The sequence below is a fragment of the Vicia villosa genome, linkage group LG2, assembly GCF_029867415.1.
Source record: "Vicia villosa cultivar HV-30 ecotype Madison, WI linkage group LG2, Vvil1.0, whole genome shotgun sequence".
NCBI lineage: Eukaryota > Viridiplantae > Streptophyta > Magnoliopsida > Fabales > Fabaceae > Vicia > Vicia villosa.
In genome coordinates this window covers 98,249,484-98,265,891 of record NC_081181.1, presented here as the reverse complement: position 1 = coordinate 98,265,891, position 16,408 = coordinate 98,249,484, and the positions used below count along the sequence as shown (strand labels likewise).

Sequence of the window (16,408 nt, the reverse complement as noted above, 5' to 3'; positions counted from 1 at the left end):
ATGGAACCTCCACATTTTTCCAAGGAACAAAGCCCGGCTTTCCTGGCTAGAAAGAGAAGAAGACTCAGCTTGATCACAAAGAAAAACAACTCCACCAATGTTAATTCCTCTCAATCCCCTCATCAGCATCTCACACCCATTCCAACTTCTGTGACATTTGAAAATACTGTCAATACACCTCCTACATCAACCCAACACCAATGTCCTATTTCAACTAACCATCGAATGACAAACATCCTTCCTTTTCACCTTGCCAATAAGGAAAATGTTTACCCTTATTTCAGCAAAAACCCAACAACTACTCCCATTCCAACTACGCCTTCCATGGAATATACACCTTTTCCCACAACTACATCAAAATCGTCTCACCCAGCTTCTTCAAGTCGTCCTCTGAAAAGAAATAACACTCTTAAGATACCCTGCTTTACTCTTCCACTTAGACAAAATCTTATTAACAGCTTCAATCAAACCATTCTTCCTCATAAACCAATTGTTAATGCACCTTCCAACCTTCATACAACACCCCAAACTATTTTGTCCCAGAGCCCACATTCTGCTTTTTATACAAATTTGGGTTCTGCTGATTACTCAAATGATGATACCTGCAGCCAAACTGATTCGGACAATGCTATGGAGCCCAATTCGGATTCAGATGAAGATCAAACTGAATTTCTTATACGGAATTCCCATGATGAAGGTCAATTTTTTTTAACAGCCACATATCTTTATATTCTTCATGTTACTTTTTTTGTGGATTGCTATTTTTAACAATTTTTCCTTTTCCCCAAATATAGTATACTCTGATATTGGAGATCCTGTATGGGAGTGCACACACTGTGGTGCCTATATGTGGTATCAGGAGCGTAAAGGGAAGTCAATACATACAACTATACCAAAGTTCAGTTTATGTTGTAAGGGAGGAAAAATTGTTGCACCATTATTGGTAACACCACCACCACTTCTCAACACTCTTCTGTTCGATCCCAATTTGAAAGATGCAAATAATTTCCAAAACAACATACGAACCTACAATGCAATGTTTTCGTTTACATCCCCTGGAATGAAGTTTGACACTTCCATCAACGAAGGCGGAGGTCCTCCAACATTACGACTGCACGGACAAACATGCCACAGAATCGGAAGTTTGCTTCCTAAACAAGGACAAATACCAAAATATGCTCAACTATATATTTTTGATACAGACAATGAAGTTAACAACAGAATCAAATGTTTCAAGTTTTGTTTTCACCTAACTCATTATTTTTCTTTACATTGCACACTTTTTTTATAGATTAACATGGCATATTTTTCATGACAGGGACAGCAAAAATGTCGACAGGTCTATTGTAACTAAGTTAAAGTTGATGTTAGATGAATATAATCCTCATGCCAAAGCTTTTAGAATGGCAAGGGACATGATGAAACAAACAGGTTTTCAAGATCTTAAACTGAAACTTATTTCGGAAAGATCTTCCGACGGTCGTGTCTATAACCATCCAACTGTGTCGGAAGTTGCTGCTCTTATCGTTGGTGACGTGGACACCGCATCTAAGAGAGACATCATTGTTCAGCATCGTGATGGTCATCTCCAACGGATAGATGAGTTTCATTCAGCTTATCTATCCTATCAATATCCGATGATATTTCCATACGGAGAAGATGGATACAAAGATGATATACTACATAAGTTTAAACATGAGAAGCAGGTTACCAAGCAAAATCGTCAAACTATCAAAGATTGGCTATGTTTCCGATTGCAAGAACGCAAAAATGAGGCGAGGACACTTCTGCACTCAAGGAGACTATTTCAACAGTTTTTAGTGGATGGATATACAATGATGGAATCAGAACGACTTAACTGGTTGAGAAAAAATCAATCCAAGCTAAGAGTTGGGAAATATACAAGAATTAATGAACAATGTCAAAGCAGTCAGCAGCAGGCGCATCCTAAAACTGGCAGAAGAGTTGTCTTACCATCCTCATTTGTAGGTAGCAAGAGATATATGGATCAATTGTATTTTGATGGAATGGTTATTTCCAGTGCAATTGGTTTCCCTGATTTATTTATAACATTTACCTGCAATCCTAAATGGCCTGAGATTACACGTCACCTATCCAAAAGGAATTTAAGCCCAGCAGATCGTCCGGACATAGTTTCAAAGGTCTTCAAAATGAAGTTTGACGAACTGATGGTTGACATAACAAAGCGACATCTTCTTGGAAAAGTGTTGGCATGTAAGATTTGCAGTTATTATATTTGTTTTAAATCCATTTCATAACTATTATTTATGGACTCATATTAAATTATTACCTTTGTTTGCAGACATCTACACTATAGAATTCCAAAAAAGAGGATTGCCACATGCTCATATTCTCATTTTTTTACATCCACAAAGCAAGTACCCTACCCCACCTGATATTGACAAAATAATTTCAGCTGAGATACCGGATCCCCAACTGCATCCTAGGCTGTATCAGTTAGTTAAGACACAGATGATGCATGGTCCATGTGGTCTTGCTCGACCGAAATGTCCCTGCATGAAAAATGGTAGATGTTCAAAGTTTTTCCCTAAAAAGTTCAATGAAACTACCATTGTTGATCATGATGGTTACCCGGTTTACAAGAGAAGTTCACAAACTTTTACCGTTACTAAAAACGGTATTACCTTGGACAACAGATCTGTGGTTCCCTATAATACCAGGTTACTTCTTAAATATGATGCTCACATCAACATGGAGTGGTGTAACCAAAGCACCTCAATCAAATACCTCTTCAAATATATTCACAAGGGTTACGACCAAATCACTGCATCTGTTTCGCGATCAAGAGCATCATGCAGTAATGCTGATAAGGTAATTGATGAGATTAAAGAATACCTTGATTGTAGATACGTATCACCAGCTGAAGCATGTTGGCGGCTATTTTCTTACAAGATTCATGGAAGGAAACCGGCTGTTGAACGTATGTTCTATCATCTTATCGGTGAGAAGCCATTGTACTATACTGATTTTGAAAGGATGGAAAATGTTTTAGAAAAAGCAAGTATAACTGAATCTATGTTTACTTCGTGGTTACTCGCAAATGATCGGTATGAGGAAGCACAACAATTGACATATGGGCAGTTTGTTTCTAAGTTTGTATATGTCAAGAAAACGCGCTCATGGAAACCAAGGAAAAAAGGTTTTACAATTGGAAGGCTCATTTGGGTTCCACCAACAACTGGGGAACTCTATTATCTAAGGATGATGCTAACAGTGGTGAAAGGACCAAAAACTTATGAAGATATTCGTAAGGTCGGAGACAGACAATACGACTCATTTAGGGACGCATGCTTCGCAATGGGTTTCCTGGAAGATGATAGAGAATATATAGGTGCTACTAAAGAGGCCAGCCACTGGGGATCCGGACATTTCTTGCGCAAATTATTTGTTGTTATGCTACTTTCTGGGACTGTCAACAGACCAGCAAATGTATGGAAGAAAACATGGATTCTACTTTCAGATGGTATCTTGCACTCCCAAAGGACTTTGGCAAATAACAAAGGTAGATCAAAATTTATATATTCATACTATTTTCAATACAATTTGAATGCAGAAAGTTAATCAATTTTTATCGTATACAGCTTTGGTGCTAACTGAGGAACAAACAAAGATGTTGACGTTAATTGAAATCGAAATCTTGCTGCAAGCAAATCGCAGGAGTCTTAAAGATTTCAAGCCTATACCATATCCAGATGATTATGTGCTGCAACAACTGGGAAACCGATTGATCTATGAAGAGAGAAATTATGACATCGATCTTATGAGATCACAATACCATGATCTTTTCACTGCTCTGACAGGTAACTTACTTTATCAGTCAATAATAAAATATATAGTGAAATAACGATACACCAATTGCGTCCTAATTCAATTTCATATTCTTCAAGATGAACAAAGGGCAATATTTGACAAGATAATGTTGGTTGTTAAAAATCAAAAAGGGGGGGTATTTTTCTTACATGGATACGGAGGCACTGGAAAAACTTACATGTGGAAGACACTCGCAACTGCTCTGCGGTGTAAACATCGAATTGTTTTAACAGTAGCTTCGAGTGGAATAGCATCATTATTATTACCTGGAGGCAGAACTGCTCATTCTAAATTCAAATTGCCTGTGCCCACATTGGAAAACTCTACCTGCAATATTGAATATAATGATGAATACGGACAGTTACTTCGAGAAACTGATTTGATCATTTGGGATGAGGCCCCTATGGCAAGCAAATACTGTTTTGAAGCACTTGACAAGACATTAAAGGATGTTATGAGTACTGATAGCAACTCTGAGGTTATTTTTGGTGGAAAGGTAGTAGTATTTGGTGGAGATTTTAGACAAATCTTGCCTGTTATTCCTAGGGGTAGTAGATCCGATATTGTTCACGCTACTATAAATGCGTCTTATATATGGCACTCATGTCAGGTTTTGACTTTAACCAAAAATATGCGTTTGAAGGGTGGTCGGACTGATGAGGAAACAAAAGAAATTGATCAGTTTTCAAAATGGCTATTGAAATTGGGTGAAGGGCGACTTTGTGAGCCTAACGATGGTCATGCTGAAATTGACATTCCACGTGATATGTTAATAGAACAGTTTGATGATCCTATTGTTGCAATTGTTGACAGTACCTACCCTGCTTTTTTGGATAACTTTAGATCTTTCGATTACTTGAAAAGTCGGGCTATATTAGCATCAACAATTGAAGTTGTTGAACAAATTAATAATCATGTTCTAAACATGATGCCAGGTATTATTTTAACCCTTAAATACTTCATTTTTACTTATCAAGTGACTGTAATAATATATATATGTTCTAATTTATCTATAGGGGAATCCAAAGATTATTACAGTTCTAATTCTGTTGATCGTTCTGAAATTCATGATAACAGCATTATGGGAGTTCTGACACCTGAGTTTTTGAGTTCTCTACGAACATCGGGATTGCCCAGTCATATCATAACATTAAAGGTTGGAACCCCGATAATGCTTATGAGAAATATTGATCAATCAGAGGGTTTGTGTAATGGGACTAGATTGATAGTCACGAAAATGGCAAACCATGTTTTAGAAGCAGAAATAATGAGTGGTAAGGGCCATGGAAAACTTACTTATATACCAAGGATGGATATGTCTCCATCGCAGTCACCTTGGCCTTTCAAATTGAATAGAAGACAATTCCCAATCATTGTTTCCTATGCAATGACCATCAACAAATCACAAGGTCAATCTCTAGATTGGGTGGGACTTTACATACCAAAAGATCTTTTTAGTCATGGCCAACTTTATGTGGCCATTTCCAGGGTAACAACCAAAAAAGGGATCAAAATTTTGGTACATGATGATGATAAGAAACCAAAGTCTACAACAACAAATGTTGTCTACAAAGAAGTCTTTGCAAACATTTAATTGGTAAATACATCTATTAGCTCTCTGATGTTCTCTGCACTATTTAATTCAATATAATTGGTTGCTTCATATCTAAAATTTATAATTCTTCTTCTGCATTCTGTTTCAGGCTTTGAATGATGCAGAATATTGATCTATCATCTTACCTGTAATTCAACTTCAAATTCACTACTGCAATGTTGTAATTAAATTCTAACCGCTGTTATGAGAGTTTTAGAAGTATCTTTAATTTGATATATGTTTTCATGTTAGATACATCTTTTCATCTTTAATATAAGTTTTCATAACAAAATTTTTGGAGTTAATTACACAGATTAGCTATGGCTATTATGCCAATTAAACAGTTTGTCAATACAAAGATTACTATATAACACTGATGAGATACCTTTCAATAAGATTAATAACAACCTTTTTTAATATAGATTGCTGCATCAATACAAATTACCAGACTTTTACATAATTTCCCTTGCCATCCAAAAAACTTAATATAACACTAACAATAACTACCATTGTTCCAAAATATAACAGTGATCACTATTACAAAAACAATGCATAAACATTTTTAACCGCCACAAAATATGTCTTCATACTAAATATCTTGCACCCTAATCAACACACTTCTAACTTCTTAATATCTTCAGCCTGGATTTAGCGATTCAACAAGGTCACAACCAATCTTGTAGCTGGAGGATCGCGCAGCTTAAAGGACAACCTATCACCCCTTTTCAGTTGTTTGTCCCGGGCAAACTCATACCAACCATGTCCTATATACTTTTCAACACAGTATTTTTTCTCAGCAACATGGATCTCACACTCATAGCTCTCTCCTGTTTTTGCATCGACCAACTGAATGGGCCTTTCAATCAATTTGCAACTACGTACAACCATCTGAGGAAGTTGCTGCACATAAAATAATTATTAAAACATAGGTAGATATAACAAATTAATACTTCCACATTTCTTTTACTTACAAGAAGATTCTTTCTAACACTCCTTCCAGATTTAATTTTCTTCTTCCATACAAAAGACCTTGCCCTCCTACAAATTTCTTCTTCAATTGAATCATCATCTGAACTGAAATTCCACTTTAACACATCAGACACATTCTCAACCATTAATTTTATAAAATCCAAAAAATTTCAGCTTCGAAATCTTTTAAACACAACATAACACAGTACCTTTCACTATCTGAAGAAACGTGGATCTGAGAAGCCCCATCCTTCACTGACAATTTGCCTTTGTTAACATCAGTTGCATGCAGCTTCCCCTTCTCAACATCTTGCACCCGCTCATCACATGTTTCACCCAAACCAATGTTTTTTCCCTTAACATCACCAAGCCGTTCATCTTTCCCAGCTTCTTCTGAATGACGACCATTTTGTTGCATGTTAACACCATCATCTTTCCCAACATTCATGCCAGCTTTCTCCGTTACCGTTGTTCCCTTGGCCTCCATAGCTAGGCGAAGTTCTTCCATGTCCTCGCGAATTGCCTTCTCTATCTTCATACGTGTCCATGATGTTTCTGCTTGCAAAGAGGCCAAACATCTGAAAAACATTTAACAAACCATTTTAGTTTCTTAGTCAGATAAAATATTACAATATAATTTATGAATTAATTTATGAAAAGGAAAAACTAATACTTTCCTTTCGACTAGAAACGCAAAAGAATTGAATGGACCCTTGCTTTCCATTTCTGCAAACTACACAGTAGGAAGTGACTTGATGTTGTGTAAAGAGCGTGCCGAATCTGTGGAAAATCTAAATGCAACTACACCTAATTTATAGACACAGAAATCCTACTTTTTCCCTCAACTTTTAGTACATTTTTTTGTTGGGCCTATGGGCCATGCATTCGACATTACACTATTATGTTGCTTGGTTTATAACTTTATTATTTAAGAGAAAGAAGTGTGTTTTATTTTAAGAATGACAAAAACACCCTTTATCTACAAATTTACCAATTTTTTATATCCTTATGTATATTATTCAACATATATATTATTATCATTCATATCCACAATTATCATCATATTATCAAAAATACATATATATATATATATATATATATATATATATATATATATATATCCCATTCTCCTATTAACCTAACATTAACTTTAAATTATTAAAATCTCAAACCTAACCAAATTATAATAACATCAGTACATATCACTGAATGTAAACTATGATCATCCATTTGATTTTCACACATTGGTGCAAAGCATACCAGTATTATATTGCAATTATAAAGTAGCTATGTAAACATTAACTGTTATAATCCATAGACAAACTGCAAGTAAGAAACAAAAAAAGTCTGAAACATTACATGAAACCACATACAACTAAACCAAAAAAAACCAGCAACATCATTGAACACAAACTACTGTTCTTCCAAAACTTTCCACTCCTTCATCCATTATAGCCATCTACACCTAAACAATACATGTTCACTTAAACCTGCAACACACAAGAATCATAATTTCAATTAATTTCCAGAAACATACAGAATAACAAACAACATATATAAGTTTTAACTTTAATGTGTAAAAGGTATTACTAACCATTGTTTCTAGCTTCTTCACCAACTCTGTCCATATCATCCATTCCCTATCATCCAAACAACAAACATAAACTTAATGCGTGAATCTGAAGGAAAATATTATAACCTAATGTCAAGTATTTCCAAAAATCTTTGAATAGGATTCTTATACCTTTCAGTTTCAAAGACAAACTTCCCAAAATACACTGAATTGGATATTTCAACCATTCTGGGGTTTATCTGCAGTCCGACGCTTCCCAGAACATCTGCTATAAAATCGACGTCTTCAACTATCGCAAACTTCATACCAGCCCTCAGTTCCTGATGCTTCCTTGACCACCTGATTCCAAGCATCTCATTCTGCCACACCCATGATATGTTCTGAATCTTACTTTCCCTTTCCCAGGCGCATGCAATACCGTCCACTGCATACAAAGCCCACTCAGTGCACAACTTGGTAAAACGTTGTTTCTTCATCTTGAACCTCATTCGCAGCAGCTTCGACCTTTGCTTCATCCTCCGTTTCATCACGAATCGCTGATGACGGTCTTGAACCACAAGAAATTTCATAGATCTACATAATCAGAAACAATCATTAAGTAAAGTAAAATTTCAGATAACACAAACAATTATACAAAGATTGGATTACAGAAAAAAATAATCAACAACCTGCAAGCTTTCACAACTTGGGAGAAACTACCCATTTTCTTCCAACGTACGGATTCGGCTTCTTGCTTTGGTACTTTAAGCGTGGCAAAGCAATGTCTCATCACTCCTTTATATACTCAAAGGCCCATTACCTGTTACACTTCCTTTTAGTTGGTAAACGTGCACTAATTTTTGTATACTGTTGAAACGCCTTTTTCTGTGCATGTAGAACTAAATATGATCAACTCTTTTAAAGAGTAATAATTAATTTCACACCATAATATATAACTCTATCTGTTAATTGGGTGGGAAAATAATATATTGATTTATATTTATTACAAATTAAGTTTATTGATTAATGCGTGGTGATGCAAATTTTAAAATATTTTATTTCATAGATTATTAAACATGTTAGTTTATTTAACATTACTTTGTATTTATAGCAAAAACAATTAAAGATTACAAATTAAATTTATATTGATTTTATAATCACCATTGAACAAATCGTTTCTATTAGTTAATATATATATTTAGCTTATATATTTCTATAGAACAAAAATTTATTTTAATTTTAGCTTTATCATTATTAAACTAAAATATAGTTAATCAATCAAAATTTCTTTAGTTTGTTATATTAAAACAGAAAATTAAAAATTCATTATTATATTTTAAATTAAATAATTTTTTATGTTTTATAATCTATTGAGTTAGTATTAATATATTCATGTCAATATAATAGCATAGATGTAAATTAATATAATTATTTAATTTGTTTTATATTATTCTTCTTTCTACTATTTGCTTTTATACTGTTTCTATTTAAAATATTTTCATTAATATTTTAGCAGAATAAATAATGTTAAATTATATTTTAGAGGAAATTCTTTTAACTTTATACTTATACCAAAAATATAATATCGACCTTAATATCACAAACACCCATTTAATTATCGTTCCACTGATATATCAATAAAACAGATATCACAAACACTGATTAATATAATTTAACTACTATAATTAGAAGTTCCAAAGTGCAGCTACTATCAAGTTAGCTTGTCCATACATATTTTACAACAAAATGTAGTTAAACTTAATTAAACATCACCAAAAGTCACTGAATTCTAAACCACAACACAAATTACAAGCTTCAAATTCTTCATTCATTACCACGGACAACGCAAACCAAGATTTCTTTGACAGGGGGATACCTTATGGTGAAATGCAGGATATCACCTTTCTTGAAAGTCCTGCTTTTCCCAAATTCATACCACCCCCTGCAGAGAAACATTTCGTTCACCCCATCTCTCTTCTTAAGGACACATTGGTATCTCTTGCATTGGTCCGTGTCGTATAGTCCGATGGCTTTCTTGCCTACCAGTTCATATCCAGTAATGACATCAGAAGGAATTTGCTACACATTCAATATAGATTCATAGAGTTAGCACAACGCATTACTTTCACCCACTTAGATTAAATCCATACAAAAGGACAATCTTACTAAATAACTTACGAGAACTTGTCTGCCCAAAGCTCTTGGGTTTGAAACCACCTTGGTCCAGGTTTTTTCTTCTTCAATTACAACAACCTCATCAGCTTCCCTGTTAAAGAAATAAACATTTCAAACTATCATACTAAACCAGATTTTATGTTGGACAACTTTTTATGATTTGGCTTATAAATATGTAACATAAATTAATATATTTACCCTTCTTCTTCTTTATCCTCTACCATAACCGATTTTCCCTTCCAATCTAAACTCCTTTCCCTTCCATCCCTCTCCTCCCTGCATCCAGAAAATCAACAATAACACTTTGTAAATAGCATTTCAACAATAATGACTAAATCATTGTCATTATTTATTATATAATTGTTATGTTCTTTATCTTACATGAATCAACACTTTATCTAACTACCAAATACCAAGTCTATGTTTTACCTTCCTTTAACACCTGAACTTTGTCCTTTCTGAATCTTTCGTGGGTTCTTCCAATTATCACTTTCTTTGCCAAGCATCTCATCCCTGCATCCCGAGAAACAACATTAGAACATGTCTCAATGTTAATATAATAGTTACAACATCAGTAACAGAAGTTAAATCGGCTCCTAAACATTCCTATATCTATTACCTTCAAATTTACAACTATATCTTACATGCATCAAAACATGTCCGGCCTAAAAATTCCTAATAACAGACAAGCCAAGCAATGAATATGTAAGTAACACAAATCATTTCTACATTTTACCTCTCTGAATCTGAAGATAAAACAATAACAGTATGTCTTGCTTCTCTTCTGGACATACTTCGCCTTTCACCGACCCCTACGGTATTTCCAGATCGATTTCCGCCCACCCCAGATTTTAATGCTTGCCAAGCTGCCTTCCATTTCACTGATGTTCGTCTTTTCTCAAGAGCACCCATAACCAATCTAAAATGACTTTCACGTTTCCATAAGCATCCCCTCCACTTCATGCGGTTGGGTCTTTCCCAACCTCTCCTCCAAACCGCTGCAATATCAAACAACTCCATCACTCGCCGAATCTCGGCCTCCCTCTTGAGTCTTTCCCAGTTATTTTCAGTTGCAAGTTCCTCTTCGTTTCTAATTTAGCAAAGACAACAGATTTAACTTATAAACCACAACAATGAACATGCAACTTATAAACGATGAAAGATGCAACTTACGGCTCTGGAATATTGAAGGGCGAATAATATGTCATTGCTCCGGAAATGTAGTTCTTGCGGCTGTAGCAACCTGCCTAAAAATTTCAGCTTTCGAGTCGCCACCTATTCTGAAGGGCGAATAGGAAACCCTACACAGATAAGAGATTGAGGGTAAGTTATTATAATCAGGCTGAGGGAAGGTGTTAGGCACCCTCAGCCCTTTCCTAAAGGCTAATGTTCAAAGATTAGGGTTGCATGGCAGGGTTTGTAAAGAAATGTGGCAAACAGAATTTTAATGACATGATTGAGGTTTTGAAGAGGGGGACTCGCCTTGTTGCCAAGTGCCTACGTACCTCCTTAGGGAGGATCAGAGTCTACGTAGTTCGAGAAGGGTTGTACGCCAATTAGAGTTTGAATTTGATTTGATATGGTTTTTTAGAGGCTTTTTAGTTAGCCTATCGCAGTTTGTTTTGTCTTTGTAATTTGAATGGATTTTAGAATTATTAGGGTTTGGGCGTACAACCCTGATTTGGCACAATTAACCGCAATGATCAATAGGTTTGATCACCATAGCTAAAAGATTAAGGATTTGCATTGTCACCAATTCAAATCGATTAATTCGATTATCACCAATAACAACTTATTGTATTTTATTATTTATTAATTGGCGTTTTATATTGTTACCTCTCATAATCGATTAGCATGACTACAAATAATAACAAATTAGATTAAACAATGAGGCAAGATTAATCACCACAACCAATAAGATAGTTGCAGCCATTTAATCGAATTTAATTGGATTTTTATTTTAATAAAAAGTACTTTAATTTTTTATTGTTAACCACAGCGATTAATCGGTTTAATCGGCGCAAATAACAAATTAAAACATATTTTATATAAATGTCATGTTTTTATTCTATAAATAAAATAATTTTAATATAAATTATTAATTATCAACTAATATTTTAATTACAAGAAAAACAAATTAATTAAATTTTTTATTAAGTTTTTATTAAGGTTTTTATTCAGTGTGGATGTGTTTAGGGTATATGGTATAAGGAGCTAAATCTGGGCTGCTGGATCTGAGTTAGTGGAGGATTAAAGGATGAGATCTGAGGTCGTATGGTGGCAGTATGGTGATGAGGCGCATAGGATCAGAGTTTGAAAATTCAGAAAAATTTATGTGAGGGTGCAGGGATCGAACCCACACCCTTAGGCTTAACCAACATCCCCCCCAACCAACCCAGCTGCGCGCTTATGCTGTTTAATATACGCGTGCAATAACATAAATAAAAAAAGATGAACAACTGAAAAACGTGCGCGCGAAATTTCAAACAAGCTAATAGGACGAGGACACCTCATCATCTTCCTCAAACAGACCTTGGACCCTGGTAAAATTAGCTACGATTTTGCTATGTTTTTCTACGCAGCAAACCAAACCACGAAAATAACGAATAGGCCATACACTCACATAAACGTTTCGCGACACTTGCAATCGCTTCGTCTCAGCCATGCGAATTTGATCATATATTTATTTTGACCTAATTTTATCCCCATAAGAAACCCCCAAAACGAACCCTAAAAGCTTGGATCGGCCTCTAATGGCCGATCACCCTATAGCGCGCAAAACTCAACCAAACGGTCCAGAATCAATCATAGCAGTCAGGAGAAACCAAACATACAATCAAAACAACATGAACATGAGTATATGATGCCAATCGAACCAAGATATGAAACGACTTACTTTGACAAATTGGAGGGTATTCTGGGGTTGTTGATGTAGCGCTATGATCCAGATGCGTTCAGAATCCTCCCACAAACCCTTTGCAACCTTTAATTCTTCTTGAAAGCCTCACAATTGCCAAAATCGAATTTGTATTTTCTTGGTGATTTTTCGTTCTTGCAAGTGTCTCTTTCTCCAGATTTTCGTCCTCAACCCTTATGCCTTGTGTTTAGTACTTATAGACAAACCTTTAGGTCAACAAAAACATCCCAAATCTCTCTTAAATCCAACCTTGCAATTTTGAACAAATTTGATTTTATTTTTCTTTAAAACCTTCTATTTTGATCCAAATATTGTATCAATCTTTTCCATTTGATTGAGCACGAAAATAGACTATATTTTGGTATTAATGCTGATTGGAAATCAACCAAATATAATTCTTAACAAAATATTTGATTTTTAATCTTAATTAAATCATTAAAATGAAATAAAAAATCATATAAATTCAAATATAATGCTAATTTTCGTGGAAAATGCTTTTGGGCATGCTGATGGCTTGTGGACCAAGTTTGCATAAAAAAACCATAGGCCCATTTGCAAAATTTCTCAATTTGAACCCTCTTTTTCCACATTTGGTCCCTTAAAATCGCCTGACTTTGATCAAGCATATCTCCTTCAATTTTTAAGCTATGAGGGAGATCTAATACTTTTTAGAAACCTCAAGAGGTCCTCTACAAGCCACTTTGGAATATATTTTTCATTTGAAGCTTTTATCTTGACCATATTCTCTTTGGGAAAAAACTGTTTCTGAAGGATGCCTGAAAATGACCTGTAATCTTTTGCTTTGCATCTCTTAAATGAAGCATTTCTAGCCCTGGCTTGTGAGACACAAAGTTGTAGAGAATCCAATTTCCTTCAAAATAGGCTTTGAGTGGGGAATTTTTGATGTTCCATGTGAAAGTTATGCCCAGTCAAAGTTGGGTTGACTTTCTCCTAAGAAACCCTAATTTGAACCTTTTCATGTTTTGTTCATCTCTGAGTTTCTATTAATGGAATCATGATCAATTCTTGATCAAATGATGGTTATGCACCCCATACCTGATGTTTGTCCAATGATTATGGTTTGAATCATGCCTTGATTGTGATTGACCTTTTAGTTTGAATTTGCTGACTGTGAATCATCTGGATTATTTTGAATGAGCCATGTCTTGAGATTTGAGTCTTGCTTTTGTTATGAGATAAGTATGGAAGGTAAATTTTGGGGTATGACAGCTGCCCCTATTTAATTACCTTGGATTGGGTGACAAGAGGGTGTGTAGACCTCGCGTCGTTCCGATCGAAGAGTTATTAAATATTGGAAGACCCTTAAATTTGCCTTGAATTTGAGTATGGATGAAGAGAAATGTCCTGCTAAAGCCTGAGTCTTACATAGCGAGGACCTTTGTTGGTTGTGTAATTGGCTTGCTATGGTCAGCAAGCCTCCGTAGTTTGTGAACCCCCACTTACTATAGTTCTAGTAAGTTTCCGTAGTTTGTGGACCCCAATAGGATTGCTTGCTATAATTCTAGCAAGTTCACCTGCACCGACAGGGTTATCTGCGAATGTTATCGTAGAATTTACCTGTACCACCAATAGGGTTATTCACGAGTGTTATCGCGAAATTTACCTATATTATCAGGGTTATCTACGAATGCTATCGCAGAATTTACCTGTACCACCAATAGGGTTATTCACGAGTGTTATCGCGAAATTTACCTATATTATCAGGGTTATCTACGAATGCTATCGCAGAATTTACCTGTACCACCAATAGGGTTATTCACGAGTGTTATCGAGAAATTTACCTATATTATCAGGGTTATCTACGAATGCTATCGCAGAATTTACCTGTACCACCAATAGGGTTATTCATGACTGTCGTCGCGAAATTTACCTATATTATCAGGGTTATCTACGAATGCTATCGCAGAATTTACCTGTACCACCAATAGGGTTATTCACGAGTGTTATCGTGAAATTTACCTATATTATCAGGGTTATCTACGAATGCTATCGCAGAATTTACCTGTACCACCAATAGGGTTATTCACGAGTGTTATCGAGAAATTTACCTATATAGAATTTTGTTTTGTAAATGTGCATGCATCATGCTTATGCGTAATGCACATGCCCCGGTCGATTGTATAATGCGTATGTGTGAATGCTTACACATGCATATGTTGTATGTATACTGATGGATGTATGCAATGATGTATGTATGATAACCCTGACACCTTATCTCCTTATCACTCATCTCCTTATCACCCATTGCTTTTGTTTAACCTCTTTTGAATTGTTTGTGAACTCTGGCTCAGTTCGTATTCGGATGACTTGCCGACCCCCTTTTTTTGTGAAAGGATCAACCTGGGGTAACACCAGTGCAAAGTGTGTGTAGCCTTCCGGAGATTTTGTCTTTTTGCTTTTGTGTTGCAAGTTTGCAAGTTTCTCATGTTAAATCCACGTTAAAGTTTATGAAAATAAATTATCCTTTGCAACTGGTACTGAAATTAGAAATGAAGCGCAGTATGCAAAAAAAGAAATTTTATTGATATTGCCTTGAATTGGCGAGTGTACAGAAATGCGAAGAAAGAAAATGACAAATAGAAATGATATTAATACTGCCGTTGCTCTTTTTTGTTATCGAGGACCCCAATAATCCTTTGACTTCAGAAGTAGATGATTGCACGATCCCTTATCCTTCGTAGTTTGCCTTCGGCTTATGTCCGGTAATCCTGCTTTTGCTAGGCATAGTACTTCTTGACCGCGTCTGAGTTGATTGGGTGCGGTAGCTCATCCCCATCCATTGTAGTGAGGACTAATGCCCCTCCTGAGAACACCGTTTTTACAATGTAGGGACCTTCGTAGTTAGGTGTCCATTTTCCACGGGCGTCGAGTCGAGGTAACAGTATCTTCTTAAGGACAATGTCACCTTCTTTGTAGGTTCGAGGTCGGACCTTCTTATTGAACGCTTTTTTCATCCTTTTCTGATAGAGTTGTCCATGACACAAAGCTGTCAGTCGCTTTTCTTCAATGAGATTAAGCTGATCAAAACGAGTTTTTACCCATTCCGATTCTTCTAACTTTGTGTCAGCTATGACTCTTAGTGACGGGATCTCCACCTCGATTGGGAGGACAGCTTCCATACCGTAGACTAGGGAGAAGGGGGTTGCCCCTGTAGATGTACGCACCGAGGTTCTGTAGCCGTGTAGGGCGAAGGGAAGCATTTCGTGCCAATCCTTGTATGTTTTCACCATCTTTTGTATTATCTTTTTGATATTTTTGTTTGCAGCTTCGACAGCGCCGTTCATTTTAGGCCTGTATGGTGAAGAATTGTGGTGTTCGATCTTGAACT

At 35.7% G+C, this 16,408-nt stretch overlaps 1 protein-coding gene across 1 annotated transcript; it reads left to right on the top strand.

Moving 5' to 3' along the window:
* Nucleotides 1–5,446, top strand: LOC131649647 (uncharacterized). Its single transcript, XM_058919400.1, has 7 exons — nt 1–697; nt 795–1,236; nt 1,319–2,235; nt 2,324–3,544; nt 3,624–3,842; nt 3,930–4,787; nt 4,869–5,446. The coding sequence occupies exons 1-7, from the start codon at nt 1–3 to the stop codon at nt 5,444–5,446; spliced, it is 4,932 nt and encodes a 1,643-aa protein (XP_058775383.1).
* Nucleotides 5,447–16,408: the final 10,962 nt, after the last annotated feature.